This window comes from Meriones unguiculatus, chromosome 2 (assembly GCF_030254825.1).
Source record: "Meriones unguiculatus strain TT.TT164.6M chromosome 2, Bangor_MerUng_6.1, whole genome shotgun sequence".
NCBI lineage: Eukaryota > Metazoa > Chordata > Mammalia > Rodentia > Muridae > Meriones > Meriones unguiculatus.
Window position 1 is genome coordinate 123,988,656 of NC_083350.1, and position 21,478 is coordinate 124,010,133.

At 38.3% G+C, this 21,478-nt stretch overlaps 1 protein-coding gene across 2 annotated transcripts in view; it reads right to left on the reverse strand.

Annotated features, from left to right (window-relative positions):
- The window catches only part of Tbc1d15 (TBC1 domain family member 15), a 57,499-nt gene that overhangs the window by 11,561 nt on the left and 24,460 nt on the right, over positions 1 to 21,478 (reverse strand). The window contains exons 6-13 of one of the 2 annotated variants that reach the window (XM_021644836.2): positions 17,855 to 17,957; positions 16,775 to 16,825; positions 16,292 to 16,489; positions 15,228 to 15,356; positions 14,639 to 14,742; positions 13,604 to 13,698; positions 9,338 to 9,454; positions 3,354 to 3,454 (exon numbers count right to left, since the gene is read on the reverse strand). In XM_021644836.2, the coding sequence (XP_021500511.1) occupies positions 3,354 to 3,454; positions 9,338 to 9,454; positions 13,604 to 13,698; positions 14,639 to 14,742; positions 15,228 to 15,356; positions 16,292 to 16,489; positions 16,775 to 16,825; positions 17,855 to 17,957 (898 nt within the window). The remainder of the gene's footprint in view (positions 1 to 3,353; positions 3,455 to 9,337; positions 9,455 to 13,603; positions 13,699 to 14,638; positions 14,743 to 15,227; positions 15,357 to 16,291; positions 16,490 to 16,774; positions 16,826 to 17,854; positions 17,958 to 21,478) is intronic. The other variant, XM_021644837.2, reaches the window with a different exon arrangement.

The window sequence follows — 21,478 nt, forward strand, 5'->3', positions numbered from 1 at the left end:
CTAACTCTGAACTGGTAGGAAAAGATACAACTGGAACTGCCATGCTGCTGTTATGTGGCCACAGGGTAAGAAAGAGGAACTAGCAGAGATGGCAGTGTGGGGACGTGTTCCTGGGATGTATTCACTGTCCTCTGAAAAATAAGCCAGAGCCTCTGCTCTGTATGTTACAGACAACACTGCACTGTTCAACCACCAGCCACTGCGGTATTTTTAAATAAATTATTCCCAGTTGTAAAAATTACTGCTTATGAAGGAAAACTGGGAGATCTTTAAGAACCAGTTTGTCACCCTAATGGTACCACTGTTTACCTTGATGTTAAATGTTCCTCTAGTTATCTCTATGCATAGATTTTGGTGTATTTACATAGTTGTTATTCTACTACACATATAACTTTATGTCCCATTTGTACTTAACATAAAAACATTTTCGCCATGTTACCAGTCTACATAAACACATATATTACATATATATCAATACATTACAGAGAACTACTGCAGGTGACTACAGATTAAAATTCAATTCTTTATTCCGTGCCAGCAAACCATTTCAGTATGTACCATAAAGACCTGGCATCAAGTTTATTTGGTGTGTTTTTTGAACAAAAGGTTAGGGCTTTAAATTTCATATAAGCCTTTATCTACTCATACTCACCCTCCACCCACTCACCTACCCCAAATCACTTTCTAACTGCTTGAAAAGATTTTTCTACATATCTGTTAATAGTTGCTCCACACAAGGTCCTACTCTGCCTCAAACATATATTAACATGACAGAGAAAACATTGTGCTAATATGTATATTTAAACACACCTAGTCACCACATACTTCTTAGAAAATAACAAGAAATAGAATGCTAAAGAAGTGTCAGAGACACCACCATTTTGAGAGCACATATAGAAGAAAGTCAGGTATTCTAGTGACAAAATCCAAGATATTCCAAGGTCAGCAGATTCCTTAGCATGGCACTAAGCTTAATATCTGAAGCTAGTATGAAGCTCACAAAACTGAATTCATCAATATTCTACAATGACACAAGGCTCTCCTATAGAACACAAACTAGTAAATCACAATGATTACAGTACTACCAGCAGATACATTCTAACTGTTTAATTTAAAAAATTAATAATTTATTCACTTTACATCCAATTGTAAGCCCTTCCCTTTTTCTTCCCCCCTATTCCCTTCCCCTAGTCCACTGAAAGGGGGAGTCCTTCTCCCCTACTATCTGACCCTAGGTTATCAAAGTCTCATCAGGACTTCCTCTGGGGGCTGGCTATGTCGTCCCACCAAGGGCAAGTGATCAAATAGCAAGCAACCTAGTACAGCTCAGAGACAGTTCCTGCCCCCTTACTAGGATCCTACATGGAGACTGAGCAAAGGGTCTAGGTCCTCTCCATGCGTGGTCCTTGGTTGGTGCATCAGTCTCTGCAGGCCCCTACAGGCCCAGATTTCTTGGCTTTGTTGGTCTTCCTATGGAGCTCATATCCCCTCCAGGTCCTCCTATGCTCCTACTTTTTCCTACAACTCCCCATACTCTGCCCAAAGTTTGGCTATGAGTCTTAGCATCTGCTTTGATGATCTGCTGCATGGAGTCTTTGAGATGACATTTATGGTAGGCTTCCTGCCCAGTTCCCTCTCTTCAACTTCCAGTGTCATACTGTTAGATCAACTATAGATTGTGGAGAAAAAGTATGACATAAAAGACACATGCTAGGCAAGGGTAAACAGCCACCAGCCCACCAGCTACCCTAATTTTAATCTGCTTTTCAAAATTGATTTTCAAGGGACTTATCTCATGGTTAGCTGTTCCTTGCAATCATGGGATATGTAGAAAAGCCCCACCTTCACAGGCTTTTGGAATTCCTACCAGGATGCCAACCATCATGGTCAGGTAGTTTTTAATCCAATTCATGCTAGCTTTCAGAAGCTTTCCTATATTTGCTTTATTTCTGTCTCTGAAAATAAAGTGTTTTTTTTTTATTTTATTTATTCATTTTGTATCCCTGCTGCAGCTCCCTCCCTTGTCTCCTCTCAATCCCACCCACCCTTCCTCTTCTCCCCCTATGCCCTTTCCCTAGTCCCCTGATAGGGAAGGACCTCCTCCCCTTCTATCTGACCCTAGCTTGTCAGATCTAATCAAGGCTGGCTGCATCATCTTCCTCGTGGCCTGGCAAGGCTGCACCCCCAGGAGGAGGTAATCAAAGAGTCAGCCACTGAGTTCATGTCAGAGACAGTCCCTGTACTCCTTATTAGTGAACTGAGCAGCCAATGGGCTTCCTTTGAATAGGACATCTAGCTCTTCTCTATGCATGGTCCTTAGTTTGAATATTGGTCTCTGCAGGACCACTGGGCCCAGGTGTTTTGGCTATCTTGTTTTCCTTGTGGAGCTCCTGTCCCCTCCAGGTCTTTATATCTTCCCTTCTTTCATAAGGTTCCCTGCACTCTCCCCAAAGTTTGGCAATGAGTCTCAGCTTCTCCTTCCCTATCCTGCTGGGTAGAGTCTTTCAGAGGCCCTCTGTGGTAGGCTCCTGCCCTGTTCCCTGTTTTCTCCCTCTTCTGATGTCCATCCCATTTGCCTTTCTGAATGAGGATTGATGATCTTACCCAGGGTCCTCCTTCTTGCTTAGCTTGTTTAGATGTACATATTTTAGTATGTTTATCCTAAGTTAAAAAGCAACAAATCAAGCAATCCAATTAAAAAATGGGGTACAGAGCTAAACAGAGAATTCTCTGTACAGGAATATCGAATTGCAGAGAAACATGTAAACATGTAAAAAGAAACGCTCAACATCCTGAGTCATCAGAGAGATGCAAATCAAAACAACCCTGAGATTTCACCTTACACCCATCAGAATGTCTATGATCAAAAACTCAAGTGATTAACACATGCTGGAGAGGATGTGGAAAAAGGTGAACCCTCCTCCATTGCTGGTGGGAATGTAAACTTGTATAACCACTTCAGAAATCAATCTGGTGCTTTCTCAGAAAATTAGGAATAGTGCTGCCTCAAGATCCAGCTATGCCACTCATAGGCATATATCTAAAATATGCTCAAGTATACAAACATGTACCCCATTTCTTTAATTGGATTATTTGGTTTGTTGGGAGTTTAATTTCAAGTTCTTTACAGATTTTGGACACTAGCCCTTTGTTGGATATAGCCACCTTTTCATATAAACAATTCTAATATTTCCCCAGCCTCTTGAAAAGTTGTTAAAAAGAAGTAAAACAAGATTATGCAATAATGATTTCAAGCTCCATCAAAGTAGCCAGATATTAAAATCAATCTTATCACTAATACAACTAAATTTTTTAGATTCAGTTTGAAGAAAGAAAAGAATCCCTCCACTTACCATTTGGTCCATGTAAGAGGCAAAGCACCAAAAGGCATCCACTTCATTCTCCATCACATATAAAAGAGGTGAAAGTAAGTCGCTCATTCCTTGTACATATCCTAGAGAGGAAGAGGAGGAAATCCTCTGAAAACCTGAATCTTGTGAATCCTTATGGGTGTATCAGTACCACACAGCTGAAAATTACTTTCCAGTGAACTAAAAACTGGCAGATATTCATTCATGAAGGAAAATAAAAAGCGAGAAAACTGGTTAAGTATATGAGACAGATTGGTTGCTGCTGAATGACACGTTAATCATATATATATGTGTATATATATATATATATCTGCTAGAATGCTTTAATATATTCTTAATCACCATCAAGACAGGTGCAGTTCTCATCCATCATCAAAGAAGCTTCTTTCTGGAGAAGATGGAGACCATGACAGGGAGCTTCAACTTGGTCAAAATGCAGAGAACTGACCATTGAGGTGTTCAGCCCCAAGTGATACATCTACGACATAATGCCTAAACTTAAAGCTCAGGAACATCACTGAAGAGAGGACAGAATCACTGAAGAGAGGACAGATAGGTACTAAGAGCCAGAGGACCAGAAAGTCTGATGCAAGATTTTGTCTTCTACATACAACAGGGAAGCTTCACTCATGGAATCTTAACAATTTGGCTACTCTAACAAGATTTCAACAATGACAGCACCAGTTGACATGCTAACATAAAAGCAGGGTCACAAACCCTGACCCTAGACAAAGAACTACAGGCAACTAATGACTCCTAAAAAATGGAGAATTAGTCTTCCAGGAACCATCTCCTTCATTGCTTATCCAACACAATGTGGTCAGCCCTAAAAACATACGAATACAGGCAACACTGAATGGACTCAGATTGCATTTACATATTTATTCATTCATACACACACACACACACACACACACACACACACACAAACATATTATGTAGTATAATTAAAGACAAATAGGCCATGATTTTTAGAGAAAGCAAGGGGAAACAGAGGGTTGGAGTGAGCAGAAGAAAATGACAATTACGTTTTAATTAAAAATAAACTATAAAAGATGTGCAAAAGCATCGTAAGAAAGAAAAGATGAAGAAAAAGTTCAGAAGAAAGTGAAATGTACATGCTCAAACAGATGCTGCTGAGGAATTAGGCAGTGAGGTAAAGAAAACACTGAAGGAAAAGAACTACTGAAATACCAGGAAAAATATTTCCAAGGCCAGACTGACCAGGGCCAATGTACTGTGAACAAACTAGCAAAGCACAACTGGAAAAGGCCCATGCCTCTATATGTACTGCATTGGCTAACGCAGCTTCTTTCTGGAGAAGATGGAGACCATGACAGGGAGCTTCAACTTGGTCAAAATGCAGAGAACTGACCATTGAGGTGTTCAGCCCCAAGTGATACATCTACGACATAATCCCTAAACTTAAAGCTCAGGAACATCACTGAAGAGAGGACACAAACAGAAACACAAAACTGTTGTCTCACCTTTAAGTAGTAATCACCATCATGTTTTTCCTCTTCCCTTGGTATTCTTGGACTGACCAAAGCTAGCAACTGTGTTTCATTCTATTAGTGTTTTAGCATCTAAAGCTATCTCATTAACTACCTTTTCCTTGATATTATAGTAATTTCTCAGTTATGATCCTACAGTCCTTGATTATGCAAACAAATAGTAAGTTAAGTTAATCAACCCTGTGAAAGCAGAAGGGCTGGGCCAGAACCTCGCTGGCTACAACACTTGAGGGGAGTGGTCCCCATGCCTCCCATGTGAGCCAGCCCAAGGGCTGACCCTGCCTCCTGCCTATGGTAGCATTGGGTAGCCTAGCCAGAGCAGTACTGTAGAGCTCACCCTGGTAGTGCAGATAAGGGAGAGCCAATGGGTTAACCAGCTGAGCAACTACTCAGGGTAAGACCCAGGGCTCTGAGTGGACCCCCCCAAAAAATCTACATATCGTCTATGAACTGTTGGGGCCCTATGGAAGGGCCAGTCCTGCTGACCCAAAGCTGCAGGATCTCCATGACACAGGACAGTAACAGAAATAGCAAGAGGAGTCCTGGTAAGGATCCAATATTGACAGAGACCAAAAGATTTAAAATCAATGGCTATTATTTTAAAGTTTAAAGCACAGGCCTGAACTAAGGCTAGCTGGGTGGAGGTATGTCCAGCCTTAATCCCCTTAGGGGAAGAACTAGTCTTACTGCATTCTTTTCCTGCCCACTAGAGATGAATTTGCTAAGAAACTGGCCCATCCCCCTACGGAGGGTCACCAGATCATTAATGGTTTGGGGACCTTCCTATAGCCAATCAATTCAAAATGCAACATCCCTTTTGCGTTTCAACCAATAGATGCTTGCCAGGCAGGAATCGCCCCTGCTTTGGGGACACTGGAGAAACAGGAATCTTTAAATCACCCAACTAACCTGAGGACAAGGCTCTAGCTCAGCTCTCACTGCTTCGGCTCTCAATTGAGATCTCTATCCTATTTCTTCTCTAAGTTTTAGCTGAGGCCAGTAGTCAAATTACTTTATCTTCTAGTAGTCTTCAAACTATTTCACTCTTGTAGATGATGTTCTTCAAGGTATGGGTTGTGGGGTGTATAAAGAGTAAAGCTGACTGATACTGCATTCACCTGCGCTTGGACTCTGTACTATTGCTGACTGTACATCTTAATCAGCAGCATTTCAATTTCTAAAGTATTTCCCTAAAGTTATTTTCATAGCAAATTTGTTTCACTGAGAACGTGGAAGAAATAACATTCCTTATTAGCCTGGTACATATTTTCTTACACTGAAAAATTCAGTCTACTTACAGGTCAATTTTTCAGGTAACTGAAACATCTACTGAGTATAAAACTAAAAATTCTTGGGGGTTAGAAATTATTTTTTAAAACAATACACTGTAAGGCCTTCTTGTACACAGTATTTTGAACAGAGTTTAAGATGTTGTTTAAACACTCACAGTCATCTTTATGAACAAAGTTTAATTAAAAAAAAAAAAAGCTCAAGGATACTTCCTGAAGCATAGTACCTATGTTCTCTAAGTATCACTTATTCTTCCTTTAGTTTCTGTATGCTTTTCACCATTGTTATCTACTCTCTCCGTAACAAGACTGAATTCAGGAAAGACATAGCTTACTCGTTACTCATCTGTGTGTTAAAACAAGTCAACATGATGGACTCACAAGACTAAACTTACTGCCTCGGTTACAGTAAAAGTGAAGGACAGGAAATGTGGCCCAATGATTGCAAAAACAGCTATTTTACCTTCTAATAAACCCAGTTATTAATGGAAACCTTAACTATGTTTCAGAGCCACATGTGAGTTCCTAACTCAAAATTTTATCATGGGGAGAGAATGCATGAATGCCACCTATTCTCAAGAACAATGGTCCTATTCTCTACAATAGTAACATGTTAAAATGTTTTTACATGGTCCTGAGTGGTGAAGGTATACAGTTGTCCTCAACATTCCTAATGCTGCAACCCTTTAATATAGTTCCTTGTATTGATGTTTTGTAACTGTAATTTTGCTATTAAGAATGGTAAGGTATCAATCTGATATACAGGATGATAGGTAACCCCAAAACCTCAGCAAACAGGCTGAGAACTTCTGGTGTAAAGGTAAGAATACAAGCCAGCAATGAAGATTAGAGATTCGAACTCTTGATTTTCTTCTTATTCAACCTTGAGTCACTTTTTGAACCAATACACTTCACTGATAAAGCAGTAGGCTAACAGATTCACCTCATCACAAAAATTATTGCAATTTAAAATTTAAATCAAAGCAAGTATGATAGCACTTTATAACCTGAAAGTCACTTCATATGCTTTCTATGATCCAGCATGAAGTTCACTCTGGGAATGGCAGACAGAACTGGCTATAGTTTTCTATTTTAATGAGAGCAATTTTCAATATAGTATCATTAAAGAGGCTAATGCCTTGAGGACCATATCAAGGGAATAAGCAGAAATACAAACAAGAAATAAAACTTTATTATAACTCAAGGTTCACTTGAGTTTAAACATGCTGAGTATTCCAAAAGCTACTACAAAAGATGCCCAAAGCCCCACTTAAATAATCTGGAAAACACTTGGACACTCTCTAGCTGGGAACCACTTAAATGGCAGTAACTCAGGAGAGAGTGCTACTTAAGAGTTATAATACAGAAACAAACAGCTTAAGTTCTTTTGATGCTTACAAATGTTGGTTCCTTAGGGCCAGCGTGGTGGTACATGCCCTTGAACCCAGTACTCAAGAGGCAAAGGCTAACCTGTTGTGGGTTGATCTGGGGCTATCCTTTAATATACCACAACACCAATCTGACCTAAATCTCAAGCCAGGAAGTGCTACATAGCAAGATCCTGCTTCAAAACAAAAACACTAGTGTTTTGTTAGGTTTTCTCCCCTCTAGTGTCCCTTCCTATGGTGGTTTAAATAGGTATGGACCCCATATTATGTTTGAATGCTTGGCCAGAGTGAATGGCACTATTAGGAGGCCTTGCTGGAGTGTGTTTGTCACTGCGCATGGGGGATTTGAGGTTTCCCGCTGCTGCCTGCAGATCAAGACGTAGAACTCTTGGCGCCTCCAGCACAGTGTCTGCCTGCACGCTGCCAAGCTTCTCACCACGATGATAATGGACTGAGCCTCTGAAACTGTAAGCTAGCCCCAATTCAATGTTTTCCTCTGTAAGAGTTGCTGCAGTCATGGTGTCTTCACAGCAATGAAATCCTAACGAGACAATTTCCCCTATTATTCCCCATTTCACATGCCAGTCCTAGTAACTCACTTTTGGTAGGTATCACAGAACAATCCACACTGCTTATCTGAGCTCCCATCAGTATCTTTCCTCAGAAGGAGAAACAGCATAAACAATAGCTTTCAAACTTTCTCCACAAACATATCTTTAATGCATTACTGATTTTTCCTAAGACATTCCTAATCTTCAAAAATAACTAAAAGCTCCACTTATTACTTATTACACATTTACTCCAAATAGCTCATCAGGGCTCAAAGTTTCTGGGTTTCATGTGTTTCAGATTTCCAGATTAGAGATGCCCAAAGTGAAGTCTGTATACACACTAAAAATCCAAACTTTGGCCATACGCAATCGCACACGCCTGTAATCTCAGCACTCAGGGAAGCAGAGGCAATCAGATCTCTGTGAGTTTGAGGCCAGCCTGGTGTACAAAGCAAGTCCAAGAAAGCCACAGCTACACAGAGAAACCCTGTCTCAATCTCCCACCCCCAAAAGAATGTGATGTGAGAGAGATCTGGCTACTATGTCTGCCACCCCTCTGGTCACCGAAGTTGATGCAGCTGATTTGGCTGACTGGGAGAGTGTCTGCTTCCTCCCTCACCACTCAGCAAGAATCATTCTTGAAGTTTTCCACTCAAGAGGACAACAACCTTCTCCAACTAAAGGAGAACAGTATCCAGTCCAGGGGATCTGAGTAGTTTCATTCCCCTGCTAGAACCTCCAAATAAGCTCTCAAAATCCTAAAAACAAAGAAATCTGGTTCAGACCATTCAGGTTAAGAGGTATTCAGCTCGGCCTCTGTTTCTGTCCACTGAACTAATTAGTGAGCACCTGATGAGTATTACACCAGTTCTCATACTCAAGCTTCTCAAATCTTGAGATTAATAGATCACCCTCTCCATCCAATCACTCATTTGCTTTTACAGCAACAGCCTTACAAATAAATAGCTTCATCAAAATATGAAGCAAACTCCTGCTAAATCCCTACAACTATTTCAGCTAATACAGTAATGTCCTCAAGGTATCAATATAATTCTCTCAATAAAGTAAATTGATTCCACGGTGCCCCTGTGACTTGTGGCAATCTAGGGCTCTCCTATAGAGTCATAGTCTTTAAGGCTTCTACAGCAATTACCATTCCCAAACCAGCTCATAAAATTATAAACACAGAAGTCTTTATTTAAATCAAGACTTTAGAGAACTCACCTAAATCAAAATCATACATACAGTAGGTCATCAAAATGTCATGAAGCAAAATCAGTCCCGGGTTATCTTGACCTTCATAAAACTTGTTTGTTCGATCTGTTCTGTTGACATCTTTTTCTAGAGAAGAAAATCACATATTTCAAAAAAATAAAAGATTCTTATATAAAGTTTTATCTAAGAAGCACAGAATTTCTTATTAATTTCACTCCTTGCCAAGCTTTAATTATAATGAGAGAAAATTTTCTAGAGAACTGACTCCCATAAAGTTATCCTCTGGCCTCCACATATACATTGTGGTGTACACGTGTGTGTGCGCACACACACACACACACACACACACGCACACACGCACACGCGCACACACACACACACACACACACACACACACACAAAAAAAAAAAACACACAGGAAAAATAATAGGTAAAGCCTGAAAAGTAACCTGCACAGGACTTGTCTTGCCTCCCATCTCCCGTCACTGTCAGTGACTACGGCCAGACCGCCCCCCCCCCCTCCTGTGCATGCACTCCACCACAGGAAAAGGGATTTTCTGGCTGCTCTAGCATCTGCTGTCCTCCTGTCAGTTTGGTCAATGTTTCTTTACCACACCAGACAGCACTCCACCATGCACTTCTCTTATCGTCACAGAAACCACACCTACCAGTCTGTGGCCCCCGTCCCTCTCATTGGTTTAGAGAAGTCTGCCAGAGCTTATATGCTGTGCCCAAGTTCCTTTCCTGCCTCCTTAACTCAGGTGCTTACCACACACAGCAACCCTTAAGGCATTCCCTGAAATCAAACTCTGAGGATCTCTGTCCAAAACACAATGCCCTTGCCTTCTTGACATCGCAGCCTCTCTCCTGAATCATGCTCATCAGTCTTTTAGAAAACTATGGTCTCATGGTGTCCTTTCTCCTCTCTTGCCTATTTCTTATCCTGGTTTCTCAATAATGTCCCCAACTTGTAAGAAAAAGTGCCTTAAATACCTTCAGTCCTGGGACCTCCAATCGTACTGCCTAGTTGGCAAATCTTATCTGTCTCCTAAATCACTTTCACAGTCTCTTAACCAGTATGTTAGTGATGCGACCTAAATGTATCTCCAGTTCTTACCTCACTTAGAACTTGAGGACCCACATACTGACATATTAATTAGTGAATACCCAATATATATTGAACACTGAACTCCAGGTAGCCCCTTACAAACCTGTCTCTCTGCTGGATTTCCCTACCTTAGTCAATAAAGCACAGCAACTCCATTTCTCCAGTTGCTCACCCTAAAAATGACATTCACCTTCCCATCCCTTGACTGACACTGCTACACTAACTAAATCTTCAAAATACACATAGATACAATGCTCATCTCCCATCCAATTCACTGTACTTTCCATTCAACTAGCTTCAACTAGCCACAGTGGTCTCTTGGCTCTTCTCCAAATGTTCAGGAACCCTAAACAATTAAGTCTAGACTTTGCTGTCCTGTCCCCTCTGTCTCAAATCCTCCTCACAGGGTGTTGCAGAACAAACACCACAGCTTCTTCAAGTCTCTATACAAGTCTGTCTGATGTTAATCTACATCAAGCAGCCATCACCTCTCATCTGGACTTTAGCAGCTGCCTCAGTCAGTCAATCTTCCCCCCACTACTGTTGCCCCTCTAGACCTATTCTGCAGGCAGGTGCCTATGTGTTCTGTTAAGCCATAGCTCATCTCATGTTACTCTTCTGCTCGAAATCTTCTCATCTGAGTAACTGACAGTCCTAAGCACCTGGTTTCTCAAGTTGAGAAAATAAGTCCTATTTCACTTAATAGTGAATACACCGAAATTCTTGTAAATTCTATCAACAGCCTGAGTCCTCTAACTCTGCACTACCACCATCTCTTGCTTAGACATCTACCTCCTACTAACAAGCTTCCTTAATCCTACCTATATCTTAGATAGCTTTTATTCCTACAACTTGATATGATCGTTTTCACATAGAAGCAAAAACAATAAAATATAAATAATACACTCTTAAAATGCTCCCATGGGTTCCTATCATACATCTATCTTATTTGATCTACAAGACCCACAGCATAAATACGTTTGCATGTGTACATGGGGTATGAATGTCCATGACCCCAAAGGTTAATGCTCCATCCCTTATTCCCTGCCCTTTTTTGAAGCAGTGTTTCTCAGTGAACCCAGGCCTCACTAAATGGTGAGACCGGCTGACCAGTTAGTCTCAGTGATCCAGCTATGTCTTGTGTGAATGTGTGTATGTGTATAGTTCAATAGCCAATGGAATATCTAGACAGATTACACAATTCAATAACCTTTATTTTCATCTAAAAATAAGCAAACTGAATAAAAGTCCGTCTCAATTCAAATCATACAGAGACTTAAGCTAGGTAGGAGATGAGAGACAGGACAGGAGTTCAAGGCTAGCCTGGAGTACAGCACCAAAACAGGATTGGAGAGTCACTACAGCTTAAAATGTAATGGGAAGATGACACGGCATGTATTAAAAACTGGGCCTTCAAAAAGTCAACCAATTAAATTCTAGAATCCTTTCAAATTTGGGCAATTTTATGTCCATGCAAGAGGGGAAAGGAAACACAGTCCGTCATCATCATTTCTACTGAAACTGAAAACAGTAAGTTCCTTCAGATGGAATCTTTAAGCAATCCATGACAAAGAACCCCCAAACTTTTGCCTTGAACTTATTTTCCAGGGACTATATGCTTTTCAGTCAAAAGTACTACAGCCAACAGATGGCAGTAGTTGTCTTCATATCACAAAAGCTCTGAATCACTAATACATTAAACTTTCTAGATATAATTTAGAGAGTGGTTGGTTGGTTGGTTTTGTTTTTTGCTTTTTTTTTTTTCAAGAGAAAGTTTCTCTGTGTAGCCTTGGCTGTCGTAGACTCACTTTATAGACCAGGCTGGCCTTGAACACACAGCAATCCACCTGCCTCTACCTCCATTAGTGCCGGGATTAAAGGTACACACCAGGGTGGGATTGGGAGGGGAAGAGGGAGGGGCTTATGGGGGGATGCAGAATGAATAAAGTGTAATTGATGAAAAATTTTTTAAAAAAAGGAAAAAAAGGAAAAAAAAAAAAGGTACACACCATCATGCCTGCTGTTTGTTTTTTAAGACAGAGTTTTGCTATATAGTTCTGGCTGGCTTGGTGTTATTGAGCCTAAATTTAAATCAATCTGCCTACCGCCATTTCCCACCAAGTTCTGGGATTATGTATGTACACCACCACACCCCGCTGAAGAATAGAGTTCTTCCTTCCATAGGTAGGTAGTAGTGGCTATATTACTGACCCCCCCAAAAAAAATCTGTCTTTATGATCCTATAAAACATCCATACACTAATTAAATATAAAATTTGAAATTAAGTTCTTATACTATGCAAAAATCATATACACGATATGAAAACACAGATAACGATAACGAATACTAAAACTGGACTCCACACTAATTAACCATATGACAATGGACAAGTCCCTCATATTCTCTATCCTTGTTTTCTCATGTGTAAAACAAACTGTGAGCTGAAATGTGCCAGGCAGGTGTGTACTGCACAAAATAAGCAGCCTTCAATAACTTAAGACTTGATTTTTACCACAGGGTCTAGGTATTCCAGAACTAAGTCTAATGGTCTTAGTGATATAACTGTATCAAGAGAACAGTTATTCCCTAGTAAATATTCCATTTCAAATTTGAAATTTTTCCATTTAAAATCACCCAATTAAAAAAGTATATAGAGCTCAGCCTGGGGGCACACACCAGCACTCAGAGGCAGGAGAACCTAAGGTCAAGGTCACTCTGCTCTACAAAGTAAGCTCCAGGACAGCCAAGACTACATAGAGACTGGAGAGAAAGAGAGATAAAATTGTGTGTGTGTGTGTGTGTGTGTGTTAAAGCTATAGAAACCAAAGCATTAACAATAATTACCTCCAGGTAGCAAAAATAAACTTTTATTTTCTTCTAGTTTCTAATTTTTCAATAATAAGCACAACATCACTTTCATGAGGAATATAATAATAGTAAGTCTTTTAAAATAAGCAAGTAATCTCATCTTAATTCATATTTTGGAATGAAAAGTCCACCAGAACTTAAACATGCAAAGGCTCAATTTACAGGCCTGCTAGACTAACAACATAAATGCACATGTATTTCCCAATTCAGATTTCTTCTGAGCCTCAATATCCTATCATATATGTTGCTCCTTTAATCTTATCTAATCTTGCATTTCCAAAGTTACCGTGGAAACGTACCAATCAGACTTCTATAATCTCTTAACCTTGAGTTCCTCTTCTCTTGCTCCTCGCTGACAGACTTCCACTGCAGTTTCATCCTGAAGTACTCATCACTGTAGGAGACAATGAACACCAGGAACACCAGTTTGTAGCACTGTTTACTTGAGTTTTCTACTCACAGTATACCAGGGTATTTGTCATGCTTGCGGCATGTAAGTTTATACAGATGAAATTGAAATGTAAGACATGTGAAAACAGGAAAACTAATGGGATAAACTTTAGCTTCTAGCATTTTAAGTACACTTTAAAACACTTCAATTCTTTAAGTGATTTCTAAATTTATTACACTTATTATTTTAGCCACTAAAGCTTCTGAATAGTTATAAACAAGAATTCAAGTAACTTTTTAACCCAACTTTAAAAGTTGTTTTCCTATAATTTTTACTTAAAAACTTGTTACTATTTTAAGATGTAAGGCTATTTAAGATGTTACTATTTAAGATGTTACTTTTTAAGATGCAAGGCTGAGATTGGCAAAAACTTTGGATATGTATGTAACGGCTGAGGACAGTTTCACATCCTCGGTTAGACTGAAAATTGGATTTAAAAAAACACCTGGAAAGTTAGTGTCTTTCTCTTTAAGAATAAGAAATAAAAGACTCTTTGTTCCGAAAAAGACTCTTTGTTCCAAAATTTTTTCACTCTATGAATACCATGAAAATAACTTAAAGGTAATGTAAGTAACAAATATACATATAACCCAATTTAATAATTTCCTAATTAAATTATAAAGACCAACAGAGATAAATGACAAACTTTACTGTGTATCTGAAACTGGGTCATTCTACCATGTTTTTACATATTCACAAGCACAGCTATAATAGGATCCTTCTAAAAAAAAAAAAGTGATTCTGGTTTGAAATAATTACATCACTTCTAATTTTTAAATTGAAGCAATGAAATCTAATTGTTCTACTTCACATAAAAACTTAATTTGTATGGATGGGTTACTTGAATTTCTCTGATAAACATACAAAAGCATCATTTACTTACGTTTTTTGTTTTTGTAATTGAGTTCGTTCCTCTTTGGTACTATCCCAAGGAAAATAACCCAGAAGAAATTTCCATGCTTGTTTTCTTAATGAATGACTAAGACCCTGAAGAAAGTATTCATATTAATCACATTAGTTTAAAAGAAAAAAAGAATACCCTAAGTTCACAAAATTTGAATATAAATAAATGGGAAACTTAATACTTAAGCTTTATACCCCAAAATAATTCAATTCAATGAATACTATCTTGTTCTTATATCTAGATCTGATGATGTAAGTCGCTGACCAACTGTTAAAAACAAGAGTACAGTAGACTGTACATTGGCCAGTTGGGCCTTTATTGGGTAAGAAGAACGCCATTCCTTTAAGGCTCTTCATGTAACCCACGGACAAAGTAAGAACAATTCTCTTCTCCCAGACTTACGGACATCAGCACCCAGCACGGAAGATTGTAAGCACCTCAATCTTCCACTCAATACAGAAACCTTAATATAGCTTTCATCAAAGAAATGAGAATCAATTCTTCCTTCAAAAGAAATCAAGAACAAACCAATAAAACCCTGCCAGAGTCAGCAGCAAGGTGGCAGTACCCCTCTGAATATCATCTGCTTCATGCCCTCCACGTTCAAGAGTCTTCCTTCTGAGTCAATGTTCTTGCTCCACTCTTCCAGTGAGACTGGCTCCCTTCTTTGAACAACAGGTCGCTCTCCCAAATCAATCTAGAACAGGAAAAGAAATGAGTGTTTCTCATACACCTGCAGATGAAATCAAGGCGTATATAAAAACTAAGACATCATTTTCTCAGGCGTGAAAGTAAGTATCCTTATTTTCCAGTTTTAAGTTAATGAGCTTTATTAGCCGATATTACAGACCTTTCCCCACCTATGGAACATAAATAACCGAGATACAAATTCAGAGCTGGCATGGACTAAAAGTTATTTGTCATTAAGAAGGTTCTGCCATTAGATTTTCAATTACAGAAGTAAAAACCATTCCACATCAATTCTACAAAACCCTCAAATCAAATGGTTATTAAAAAGAGATAGAACATATAATTATTCCACTAATCACACTCTAAAATTAGCTTTTCTTCTAAACTGAAGTTTGCAATTCTCAAAATTGATTCATGATTCATTAGTTCCACTTGGAAAGTTCAACTATTTTTATTCAATTAATAGATGCTGGTAATTTAAAAATACTATTTAAAGATAAAGCTTTTAATTAAGTTCCACAACTTAGAAATTTACAATTTTATAATTATGAGCAAACCTAATACCCACACAATTGCAGCAAACTCAAAAACCTTGTTGAACATTATATGAAGATTTGCTTTAATTCAAGGCCCAAACCCATCTATCTTAGTAAAAACTAACTAAGCCATGCCGAGCTGGCCCCTGCACAGAAATAGGCAAATTACAAACAACAATAGACAAACTCAGCATTCCTTTTACTTTTCTGCATTCCACAAAACAACTTCATTATTACCAAAAAGCACTCACAGGAGATGTAACAATGAACAGACAGTATACAACAAATCAAGCTATTATCAATGAGTTACAGAAAAGTAGATATGAAAACTGAGCTTCATTTTCTGTCAGTCACTATGCATTCTATTATAATGTTAATGACTAGATTAGTTTAAAACTCCACTCACTCTCGTGATGACTTCAAATCCTGGTTCTTCTTGCTGGTTTATCTTCAGACCTGGAATAGCATCACTGAGAAAGTCCGCCATTTCCGAAGGTGGTCGTTGATGCGTAGAGGGATCACTGCCTCTCAAACTATCAAAAATGTAGTTTGTAACTTTGGAAAATCCTACCATGGTTGCTGTATATGGATCCTTTTTAATTTTCTATGTAGTAGAAAAAATATTAATATTAATTAAAATAAGAAACAAATTTATCCCATGAGTGGCAAAAAAAAAAAAAGCAAAGCTTTTAAAAGGAAGGAAATCAGAGCTAAACCAGTATTCTATGATTATCTGAGGGTTTTTTATCTAGAAAGAAAAATTTTAATTTAAACCATTTGGTTAAAATAGCATATAAATGACAAATTAATGCTACTGATTGAATTGCAGATCAACAAATGCTTTGCAGGCTTCATTCAATCTGCATACAGAAATGTACACAGTCCTTACTTTCCAGTGGTGAATGGCCCACAACAGCTTTCTTCTGTCTAGCAGTCCTGCCTTCACAAAAAAAATATACAGATGTATTTCTTGAAGTGTGCACTACCACACTAACATAGAATATTTGATAGATGAATTTAAAAGCTCAATTTAGGTAAGAGCTGACATTTTAATCAAATTATATTAACTGCTCATGTCAAAAACATTTCTTAGCCAGGCAGTGATGGCACAGGCCTTTAATCCCAGCACTCAGGAGGCAGAAGCAGGTCTCTGTGAGTATGAGGTCAGGCTGGTCTACAGAATGAGTTATAAAACAGCCATGGTTACACCACAGTGAAACCCTGTCCCAAAAAAACAAAACAAACAAGCAAACAAAAACAAAAAAACACTCGAACAAACAAATAATAAAAACCATTTCTTCTAGGGCAGCGCTGTCCTGGAAACAGCAACGTCTTTTTTATGTCTAGTTCTAGGATTATTTCTAAAGACAAAATGCCTGCTAATTTACACTTACTAAAAACAGCTACTTATTAAATAATTACTCTCAGAAGAACTTTTTATTTTAATCTTCTTGTCCTACTCCTTTTGAAGTCTCCATTTTATATTGTTAATCTTTAAGAAAAAGTGCCAGAAACTTAGTAAGCGCTCAAGCATGGGCTAAAGGATTAAAAGAAAGAAGACAGTCAGAGATCCTACACAAGTTTTTGGCCAAAAGCAAGACAACCCTTACACATACTTCAAAGAATGTGAAACATCCTAATACCCACACAATCTACTGAGAAGTGAAACAAAAATTTAGATTTCTTTTTTTTTTCCTAAACTAACCATTAATTTAAAATCACTTACTCTGTGATCCTTCATATAAATGAAAAGCATAATTAAAATATGCTGCCCTATATCAGCACTATGCTAAAGGACCTGGCTTAAGCCTAATTATTACTCCATAAGATTACACAACACAGTGCCATAAAGATCACACATGCCTGCTCATTCTGTGGGCTCTGAGAAGGTCAGGGGATGAGAAATACAAATGACAGAATCAAACCTATATATAAATAAGGGGTCCACGTGAAGACTGTAAAAACATACTTGTATTAAGCCATATGCTGGTTCATCGAGAAGATTTTCGAAAGACTGTGAAAGACTCTTATTCTGACAATTGACAAGAAGTGTTCTATTATCTTGTGATGACCTGCAATTAAAAGCAGAGTTTTAGGAAATATTACCAAAATACTTTAATTATCTCCTGTGTATACTTTTCCTAACCTAAAAGCAAACTCTAGAAGTTTCCTTGTAGATAAATTTCCTATTAGTAAATACTTAGTACTATAAGTAAGCTTGAGAACTCTGTGAAACATAAAATATTAAATCTTTTCTATAGGCTGACTTGAAACTCAAAGAGATCCACCTGCCTTGCCTCCCAAGTGCTGGGATTAAAGATGTGCACCACTGTCTGGCTTTTTTTTTTTTTTAACTTATTTTTTTTTAACTTATTTTTATTGTTTGTGTGCATATGTCTTTTGCCTACATGTATGTATGTGGGACTTAATGTGTGCCTGGCTCAAGAGGCCTGAGATCCTCTGAAACTGGAGTTAGAGGTGGTTATAAACGGCCATGTGTGGGTTCTGGGAACTGAAGCTGGGTCCTTTGGAAGAATAGCAAGTTCTCCTAACCACTGATTTATTTTTTTTTTTTACTTATAAAAAAGTTTATTTGGATTTATTACTCCACAGAGTTAGGGTGCATGATGGAGTCATAGAGGCACAAGCAGTTGGCATGGCAGCTGGGTTGCAAGCCTGCATGATTCAAGATGCAGTGAAGTGAACAATTAGTATTAACCACTACATGGGAAAGCATGAGGAAATATAGTTTTCAAATGTGAGCATGTTTCATAAGTGTCTTTATTAAAGGAGTATTTAAGGTTTGTTACCACTGATTTTTAAATCTTAAAATGTAACAGATATACATTTTTATGTTTTTATTCTAGGGAAAGCCAAGATGTTTATGTTACAATGAAACTGAATTCTTGAATAAGATTTACAATAGAAAAGTCTACAATATGTAAGTATTTATTATAAAAATGAATGAAACCAAACAACTGCAGGATTCAAGTGAGTAATATGTACAAAATAAGAAACATGTGTTTTGAAATGTTTCCAAACTTTCCAAGTATCTTGTTAGTATTACAATACAAAAGGTTTAAAAATATAAGAAATGAGGTTCTTCGGTAATGATGTTAACCATAATTATAAATACATATATACAAAAGTATTTATTATGATTTTATACACAGATATACATAGATATAGATATACTTTTAGTAACCATACATTTTTAGTTTTCTTATTAAAGCCCTAGGAACAGGTCTCTTTTCATGCTTAGTAAGCACAGAATCAGACAAACTAACCAGTCTTTTTTTCTAGTGTTTTATGACCTAAAGTGTCAGTTGTAATAAATGTATAAATGTTCTATGTTTAAAATAAAAACTAGATGCTTTCTGCTGCAATATACCTCGAGTTATTACAAATGTTTGAGATAAGATCTTTAATAACAGTTATCTCATCTTGGTTCTAACATAACAGGATAAAGCAGTAATGCTAGAGAAGATATGAAATCCAAAACGGAATATTTTCCTTACATGGTTGCAAACAACACTGAAACTGTGACGACAAAAGAAGCTAATAAACTTCCTGGCTTAAAAAAGAAAAGCTGTGGTCCAATCATTTGACACGGGGGGGGGGGGGGGGGCGGGACATGACAATATTCATTCAACATGTTTCTTCTATAAAATTAGGGCAGGTGATCACAATGCAGAGTATGGATTCACTTGTTGTAAGTCATGTTTACATTAGGACAACTTTTAAATGTGCACCAGAAAAGCAGGTCACGTAGGAATTGTTCCATCTAGCACAAAATTTGCTGGACCAGGGGTTATTTTTGTTTCTAACGATAAATAATATCAAGATACTTAAAATCTAAAGTAAAAATGAAAGCAAAAGCACTGCCTTTCAGTAGAAAAGGAACAGAATGTACAGTCTTGAGCTACTGGGGCTCAGCCAACTCTACAGCTCCATGGCTTCACAGTGACTGCCTCTTCACAGGAAAAGCAGTAACTGCAGCACAGCCAGCAGCCACAGAATCGTCCCTTAATATTTCATCTTTTCACATGGTACACTTCCTGATGGCTATTGCAGGTACTTCCTTGGGGAAATTATGAAGAAATTTGAGGCTCAACTACTCTGAAGGAAGTTGTCAACGCGTTAAAAAGTACACTCAACAAGGGACAGAGTACCACTTACTTCACTGGAAAAGGACTGGTTTCTAGAACATGTTTATAACTGCCAAGTTTTCACACGGATTTAATCTCAAAGTATGTATTCTAGATGCTGATATCACATGCTAATATTATTCAAGATTTTAAAATTCAATGCAACAGTAAAATGATGCTAGCACCAGCAATTCTACCACTGCTTAAGAAAAATTTAAGAAGGAAAAAAATTACAATATTAAGTAGATCATCTAAAAATCCGGAAGTACTTCCCTGCTCAAGCACAAACCAACAGACTCAGACACTATAAAAGCTCAACAGTCCTAGGGCATGGAGATAACCCAGTAGCTATTTTACAGTTACTGAGATTTTCCAATAAATATGTAACACTAATGAAATACATAAAATAGCACTGCAAACAACATCAACCAAGACTGTGACTTTAAAGAAAAAAGTCGATGTAGAGTCTGGAAAGACAGACAGCTCATCTCTAAGAACACTGGCTGCTCTTCTAGAGGGCCTGGGTTTGAGTCCCAGAACCCATACTCTATCTAGCAACAGTCCGAAACTCCATGCCAGGAGATCTAACGTCCTCTTCTAGCTTTTGTACACAGCAGGCATGCACATGATACAGACAGACAGACAAAACACCTATACACATAAAATGTTTTTAAATCAATGTGATAGAATATTCACAATAACAAACTTTACATATAGAAACAAATCTTGTGAATGATTAATGTAATATGATAATACAACCACTTTGACTTTTGTAAAAAAAATATTTTACTGTATTTACTGTATTTTACTGTATACTCATGTATTAATGGGGGAAGAACTGCCTAAAAATGTGTTGTCAATTGAGTTTATTATCTTAGCCTTTCTGATGGGTCAGGATATCGAAGCAGATACTGAGACTCATAGCCAAACTTTGGGCAGAGTGCAGGGAATGTTATGAAAGAAGGGGGAGATAGAAAGACCTGGAGGGAACAGGAGTTCCACAAGGAGGCCAACAGAGCCAGAAAATCTGGGCCCAAGGGCCCCCTGCAGAGACAGATACTCCAGTCAAGCACCATGCATTGGAGAGGACCTAGAACCCCTGCTCAGATGTAGCCTACAGGCAGATCAGTCTCCAAGTAGGTTCCCTAGAAAGGACAGTAGGGGGTGTCTCTGGCATGAACTCAGTGGCTAGCTTTTTGATCACCTCCTCCTGGGATCTGCAGCCTTGCCAGGTCACAGAGGAGGACAATGCAGCCAGTCCTGATGAAACCTGATAGATAGAAGGGGAGGAGGTCAGATAGAAGGGGAGGAGGACCTCCCCATCAGTGGACTAGGGGAGAGGCACTGGGGGAGAAGAGAGAGGGAAGGTGGGTCTGGGGGGAGAAAAGGGAAGGGGTTTCAGCTGGGATACAAAGTGAATAAATTTACAATAAATAAATTAAATA